This window comes from Myotis davidii, unplaced genomic scaffold (assembly GCF_000327345.1).
Source record: "Myotis davidii unplaced genomic scaffold, ASM32734v1 scaffold955, whole genome shotgun sequence".
In the NCBI taxonomy this organism is placed as follows: domain Eukaryota; kingdom Metazoa; phylum Chordata; class Mammalia; order Chiroptera; family Vespertilionidae; genus Myotis; species Myotis davidii.
Window position 1 is genome coordinate 450082 of NW_006287066.1, and position 8058 is coordinate 458139.

Sequence of the window (8058 nt, forward strand, 5' to 3'; positions counted from 1 at the left end):
TAGCCCTGTGGTCGGTAAACCGCGGCTCACGAGCCACATGCGGCTCTTTGGCCCCTTGAGTGTGGCTCTTCCACAAAATATCATGTGCGGGTGCGCATGTACAGTGTGATTGAAACTTTGTGGCCCATGCGCAGAAGTCCAATCATTGTACTGTTGATATTTGGCTCTGTTGACTAATGAGTTTGCCGACCAATGTCCTAGACCAATCTGGAGGACATTCTTGCCTTGGTTCCCAACACCCAGTTGGTCATTGTGACACCACAATCACTTCTTACCCTCTGACAGGCAGATTGGTCTTTGTATCGTCCAAGTTCATCCCAGGACACCAAAGGGCCATGGCTGCTGGATGGGAGGATCCTGACAACAGTGTCACTAGGGACCTACTGGGATGCCTCCAAGAGGAGCTGGGGTGCATCCAATATGCTCCCCAATATGTGTGGGGAGCTTTCCAATATGCTCCAGGCCAGGTCTTCCTGTCTGCCCATCCAGGAGACAATATTTGCTGTTGTCAGAAATTGGTGCTGGCATCAGGCATTGGGAGGGGAGTGAGAAATGTGTCCCCACTACCTTCACAGTCCAGTGTAAAAAGACTGACAGATGTATCAGTGTATAGTAAAATGCACCAAGAGTTCCACCTATGGATGCGGAGGAGGCAGCACTTGGGTCTCTAGCTAAAAAAGTAGCAGCAGTGGAGTGAATTCCAGGAACAGTTTCCCAAGCAGCTTTCCATGGTTGGGGTGTTGGGTGCACAGCACGTGAGTCTGGGCCTGGCGGCTGTGGCAGGCTAGCACAGCTTTAGCACTGGGGGCTGCCACTCTACCCCGAAGCCAGCGGGGCACCGCTAACGGGAATGACGGGATGCGGGTTTCATAAAGTACACTGGGCAGCGGAGCAGATGAACTCCCGAGGGCCGTGGGAACAGTTAGTAACAGGACACTGGGTTCCATGTCCAGCCCTCACTGTACGGCAGTTCATGGAGGGCAGGCCTATGGCTGTGTTTTCATCACCATTCTGAGCCCAGACCTTGTGCTCCATGATATCTTAGTGCTATGGACTGAACGCTTGTATCTCAAATTTGTGTTAAATCGTAATCCCCAATGTGATGGTGTATGATGGTGGGGCTTTAGGGAGGTGATGAGGTCATGAGAGTGAAGCTTCATGAAATGGGATTAGTGCCCTTAGACCCCAGAGAGCTCTTCCTTCCACCACCTGAGGACACAGTGAGAAGACATTCATGACTCTCTGAACCAGGAAGCAGACACCTGCAAAATTCTGGTACCGAGTTTCCCTGACTCCAGGATTGTGAGAAATAATGTTTGCTGCTTAAGACCTCGTCAACGTATTTTTGTTATAGCAGCCCAAGCTAAGGCATGGAGCAAATGCAGTCAGGTGAGGCAGCCTGGGAAGGCAGGGAGGGACTCCTTGTAGATACCTGCTCTAGGCATCACACACCCAAGAGAAGAGGGTTGGGAGTGGGAAGGCCCAGGCTAGCATGGGTGCTCTGTCCTGTGCCAACAGCATCAGCTGCTGCCCAGGGCACCGCCACAGCAGGGATTAGGCTCACACACCCTTCAGCAGCGGCTACAGTTTTCTGCTGGGCTGACAGGAGTCACCTGTGGTTCCTCAGGCTGCTCAGTTCCTGCAGAGCAGCAGTGAGGAGTGGGGATAGGACTCATCTTCGGGGCTAATGGGCAACCTCTGCCTGCAGCCTCCTGGCTCTCTGGCCACACCTCCATGGTGCCCTGAGAACTCCTGCCTTTATAGTTGTGAGGGAAATGGTGAAGTCAACTTGAGGCTGGGAAACAGGGGACCCCGAGTTCTGTTTTCTTAAGGAAAAAGGAAAATAACGCGTTGACCAGAGTTTGAATGGTTTAAAAAAGTGTATTGGAATTCCAATACTAAATAAAAACATGAAATTGTTTTTTTAAAAAGCCATAGAGTTTACAGCATCAACTACAGAAAAGGCCAAACAAGTGTGTACAGCAAGTAGTCCCAGCAGCCCTTGAGAGCCCCCGCAGGCAACAAGGCGCAGACACATCTGTTCCAGATGCTCCTGAAGGAAGCTGCTGAGCAGCTGCTCACCTAGGACATTATAACACATACAATGGCTTCGTTTAAAAAACCACAGAAAATGTAAGAAAATGTATTAAATTGTGAAAAGGTGCAATTCAGAATAGCTTTCCTTTTTCTTAATTCTAAAAAATCCCCAACTTTGAGCAGTTACTTTATTTAAAAATAGTCCCCACCCGCCCCAGCTCTGTGGCAGTGTCCAGGTACCAAGGTCCTGAGGTAACAGGTCTTAAGATTCATGGGAGGAAATGCCCTGAACACCGAGCATATGTTTCTTTGGGCGAAGATGAGACAGTGTCTGGGGAACCAGCCACCTGGTGCCGGAGTGCTCTTTTCAGGGTCAGTTAAGTGCACTGGCTTCGCAGAACCCTGCCTGGTAGCACCATCTGTGAGCAGGGACGCGGCAGCAGGAGTTCCAGCACTGCACTTTTCATTGCCCCAAAATAATAAATACAAAGAGTTCATCGTCTAGAGCAGCGGTCGTCAACCTTTCGGACCTCACGGACCACCGGTTGGTGACCGCTGATCTATACTGCCTTCCACATTCTCTCCTGGGGATTTGCTGGGGAATAGGGGAAAATGCCTGAAGGGCTGTCCTGTACTTTTTCATAATATATTCTTAATATTAAAAAAACAACCCAACATCTCAGCTCCTTACCCTTTTAAGAAAAAGAAAATAAGAATTATTTGCAAAGGCAAAGGCTTCTGTGTGTGGCCAGGCCATGCAGTGTACCTCAGAAACCTCCTGCTGCCCATTCTAACCAGGGGCTTAGCTGAGCTGCTGGATGGAGGAGGGGCAGCTGCCTCCTGTGCCCCTCACCACTGTCCCTGTCTGCTGATACTTAAAGAACCACGTTCAGAAAGAAGTGGGAGCCTCAGGGGTAAATCAGCCCCTGCAACATGGAAGGGAGAGCTGGGCTGGCTAAGGACAGGAACTGGAGGGGAGTCTTAAGTGGAAACAAAGTTCCTTCCTTAACCCTCAACTTTCCCAGTGGGAACAGATGACAAAAGCAGGAAAAAGGCTCACCCTGTTCTCTGACCACCCAGGAGCGGGGCTGCCCTGTCTACAACACCTCTGGCAAGTGTGAATACAGTACCTGACTGCTCGGCATTGCACTCTCATCAGGATCTGACCAAGACACAGGGCAGCTAAATCCTCGAACCCACCTATTGCACAGAAGAATTTTTTAACTAGGTCCACATGAAACTCCAGTTGCAATTTAGTGACAATAGAGATGGACACGCCAGGGAAGGACAATAATACAGATGCTTCCATTCTCCGCAGGCTTCTTGAAGAAAGTACAATAGAAACACTCACAGGAACTCAGCAGCCCCTCCACTTTCTATTCCCACCCCCCGACCCCAATACTGAAACTGCACAGAAGCAACAAACAAGTTCTTTCAATGTTACATATCATTCAAATAGATCTGTAATCTCACAGTGATGAGAGGAGCAAGTCAGGCCTTTAATAATTATAATTAAAAAATAATAAAAAAGCTTACAAACAGCAATGCAACATTTCCTCCCCCCTCAAAGTGATGGGTTAACAGCTGGTAGAGGATGCAATGACTCATAATTAAAAACCAAAAAACCAAAAAACCAAGCCAACCCCTGGAACAACCCACGCTGCTGATGACTTTCCATACATAATTCAGACAAGTTAAATGTCAACCACTTGTGGAGAACACCACGACTTCCTTGGTTTGATAGTGTTTTTCTTCTGAAGGTAAAATAGGACGCAAATAAAACTGTACATAAATGCCAATGTCTACACTCTGTAAAGGCGATGCAGTCATAGCACAGACACAGCCTGACCACAAAGTGAAAGGGTGGCTGTGTTTCTTGCCTCTTCCCTAGATATAAAACTTTGGCCCATGGTGCCCGGTCCTGCAGTGTGCCAGCAGGTGAAGGGAAGCTGCCTCGACATGGGCTTTTTCCGGGCCGACCAGAAGCAGCCCCACGAGGCACAGGCTTGTCCGTGTGTTCACGCTGTGTTCTCAAGTGCTGTCTCTCATCCTCTGTGTAATTCCTTGTTTCTAAGCTGAGTCCCAAGACTTCTAGACTCAGTTCTGGAGTCATGTCCTGGTGAAGGACGTCATGCTGTCGTGATGGCGTTAAGGTCCTTCATTAGTCCTTCCAGGTGGGCCATCTCTTTGGTCAGCTCATCTGGTTCATAGCTCTACGGAAAAGAGAACACTGTTACTGGGTGTGACCCGAGGAGCCATCCAGAAGCCGAGCCCAGAGAGAGCCTTAGAGTCTGCAAAGTGCCGAGAGACTAGATGATGGAAACCCCGCTGGCCCAGAGGGGCCAGACTGAAGGAGGTGCCAAGGCCACTGAGCCCCCAAGCCAGTAACCACCCATTTCTTCACAATGCAAAATGCCTCTCCTCCGACTCTGTCCAGGGTCACAAGATACTCAAGTCTGTCTAGGTCTCTGTCACAATCAGTATGTCCCATAATCTCTGGGCTCCAAGCTTTCCTCTTTTAAAGAGTCCTGTACTTGGAAATGTGGAGTTAGATGTATTTATTAGAACGTAAGAGGGAAAAATCAAGGAGAGGTCCTGTTGATTTTTTAAAAATATATATTTTCATTGATTTCAGAGAGGAAGGAGGAGAGAGATAGAAACATCAATGATGAGACTCACTGATCGGCTGCCTCCTGCACGCCCCCTACTGGGGATGAGCCCACAACCTGGGCATGTGCCCTTGACTGGAATCGAACTGGGAACCTTCAGTCCACAGGCCGATGCTCTATCCACTGAGCCAAACCAGCTAGGGCGGCCCTGTTGATTTTTGGTGTGAAAGCATCCACTTAGGCACCTTCCCCTCCTGCATCCTGCTCATAAAAGGTCAGGAAGTGTGGGACTGAAGGATGAAAGAAGCTGTGGATGACTCAAACCAAGAAAAGAGGATGAGAGGGGCAGGGAGGGGAAGGAGAGAGAGAAGACTAAAAGGAGGGTGGCAATGGGTGGGGGAGAAAATAATCGCTAGCTGGGCTGGTGTGATAAGCTAATCCAAGATACATCAGAGTGAGTATAAGAGAAAGCAGATCGAAGCTTCCACATAGTTCCTGGCTCAGAGAGATGCTCTGTCAAGCGTGTCTATGGAGTGAATGAGTGAACCGGCCTCATACTCTGGGCCAGCACAGCCTCAGCGGGACCTGCACACTCAGGTCCTGGGACATGCTCCTGGACAGCTGGCTGGGCTGATGGCCCCATGAACTTACACTTTCGGAGTCTTCCAGCATCCTTGTGGTCTCCTGCACTTCGGGGGCACTGGGAACCACCACGGGCATAGGAGGCCTGCTCCTTCCTAAGGTCCCAATGGAGGCCGTCTTCATCGAGTGAATGTGATGGTTCAGAGCTGAGGAGAAAGGGCACTGTCAGGTGTGTAGTTAAGCTTGCTCCACCCAGACCTCGTGACGGGACATACCCAGTGAGGGATACACCCAAACCCAGTGAGCAATCCAGCACTGAGAAGGACCTGGACCAAGATGGAAGGAGGGAGAAAGCAGGGCATCCAAGAGGCCAGAAGAAATATTCCATTTGGCTGTAGAAAACTAACCTCCTAGTCTAGTGGGCCTCAAATACAGTGATCCACGGACCCCTTGCAGGATATATGGTAGATTAAACTCTTTTGATAACAATACTATGGTATTTTTTGCCCTTACCCTGATGGTACAAAAGCAACAGGACATAAAACTGCTAGAGCCCAAGCACAGGTGAAGGCAGTGGCCCCAAAATGTAAAGTCACTCACTGATACACACTTTAACCCCTTCCCCAACAATTTTTTTGTTAAAAACGTTTCTTTTTCAGACTAATTTTTTTATTTTGGTTCTATATAGTATTTTTGATGCTGGTTATGAAAACAGTTTGTAACTCGTCTTCCTATAAACCATATTTTTTTTACCATATTTTCTTAGTATACTCGTCGACGACTGAAAAAGAACATTTTGTGAAAATGAGTATACACGTTTCTGCCGGGGAAGGGGTTAAGTTTAAAAAGCAGTTTAACATCATTCTTTATGAAACAGTAAAAATTATTTTATTAAATATGGACCTTGATTACACAGCTTTTAAATATTCTATATGACCAAGTGGACAGTATGCACACAGGATTGCTGCTGTACACCGAGGTGGGAGGACTGTTCCCACCAGACACCCTGGGCAGCCGGGGTTGCGAGCTATACTATCACTTGTATCATGGACTTGAGCATTTGGCAGACATTTTCTAGAAAGTGAATGAAATAAGCCAGTCACTTCAAGAAAAACAATGGACAGTATTTAAATTTCAAGTAAAATTAGAGTTTTTAAAACCCTGCATCTAGAAATAAGATGGAACAACAGGCAGCATGATAGTGTGAGTGAGAGAGTGAAAGGAGAGTGTGTGGACGTGCGGGGCGTGTCTGTATTTGTGAGTGAGGGACAGCTATGTTCCACAGGACTGTTGGGGACTGGTGGACCAGGCTCCCCTGGCTGGGCAGTCTCTACTATTGCTGAAAATCTCCCAGAGCGGCCGGTTCTGCCGCAGAGACCGTGCCATGTTGAAGGAGAGAGCGGCTGTGATTGGAATCCCAGCCTTATCTTCAACTGGGGAAACCTTGGATACCTCCCGTGACCCTACAACCACAACACCCAGGGACCAGCTGCCTCAGGTGCGAACACTGAGACTCCAGCCTCCCCAGCCGCAGGCGCCTAAAAAGTTTGTCCAGGGGGAGACAAAGTGGCATCGAATACACGAACGGGCCCTGCACCTTCTCACAGAGCAGATAGAAGGAACAGCTGAATCAACTAACACCCACCCAGAATTGGCAAATTAAACACAGCTGGTGAGGCAATCGGGGACGGAAAGGTCAGAGATCGCCTAGAGCAGTGGTTCTAAGATTCCCAGGTGATTCTAGTGTGTAGCCAAGGTTGAGAACCACTGGCCTAGAGAGAAGTGTGATCTGGGATCCAGGTTGGAGGGAGAAACGTGTGCAGGGGACACTAGAGTCTCAGAAGGAGACTGCCCCCCACCAAATTCGCGCCCCTTGGGGTCAGTGTAGCCCTTGAATGTGGAAGGGGGTCCACAGGGCTGCTGGCAGAGGGGGGCTCTATGGGCTCTATATATAAGCCCACAGCCATGGGAAACTGTGCCCAGAAAGGCAGCCTGAAGTTCTATATCGGCCACGCAGTGACAGGTGAAAAAGACACGAGTTGGCGCAGTTCCCTTGCCTTTTTTTTTTTTTTTTTACCTCCTTGCTTTTTCATGCTAAGCCCAGTACATGGGATCTTCCAATTAAAAACACTCACCAAGACTGCAGGGGAAAGTTGTTTCTCTGGAAACTAGGGATCAGAATAAGGAGAGACGAGCAGGAAACCGGCTCTGGGTCAGTTGTCCCTCCAACCCAGTATTAAGTGCAGCAGGGAAAGAAGAGTGTAAACATTGGGTAGAGGAGCCATTTAGTCCCTGAAACTAATACAGAAACACCACCACCCAGGGGGTGTGTCAGAAATTGACTCTTGTGTAAATACAACTGAAGGCAGGCTGAGAAACGAAGTGAGCAGAGAGATCCCACCTGCTTGAAAACCAGGTTGTGGCTTATGACACAGAGGAGCTGTGGATCTCAGGGATCTTCAACACTGTGCTGACTACCTGACAGGAAACAGACGTGCCAGGCAGAACAGTAGAGGAAGTGAATGACCTTCACTGCTTCACTTTTTTATTTTTTATCTTTTACTTAAGAAACTAAAATTTTTTTCTCATTTCATTTTATTTTTATTATATTTTTATTTTTAATTATTACTACTTCTACATGAACTCAGAGGAGCACTGCTTCGTCTCACCGAAAGGTTAGATTTTTCCCTAAAGCAGAGAGAGAACTTCATAACCAAACACCTTGAAAAGAGAAATCATGGTGAAACAAAGAACCAACCCAAATATGAAAGAAAAACAGGCATCATCAGAAAAGGAAGTAAACGAAATGGAGGCAAGGGTGGCAGGAAAC

The 8058-nt window shown here is 48.2% G+C and overlaps 1 protein-coding gene across 1 annotated transcript in view; it reads right to left on the bottom strand.

Moving 5' to 3' along the window:
* Window positions 1-1861: 1861 nt before the first annotated feature.
* NEO1 (neogenin 1) overlaps window positions 1862-8058 on the bottom strand; it is a 194617-nt gene continuing 188420 nt past the window's right edge. Inside the window, exons 28-29 of the mRNA XM_006758947.2 lie at window positions 5298-5434; window positions 1862-4250 (exon numbers count right to left, since the gene is read on the bottom strand). Of these exons, the coding sequence (XP_006759010.1) occupies window positions 4167-4250; window positions 5298-5434 (221 nt within the window). The 3' untranslated portion in view covers window positions 1862-4166. The remainder of the gene's footprint in view (window positions 4251-5297; window positions 5435-8058) is intronic.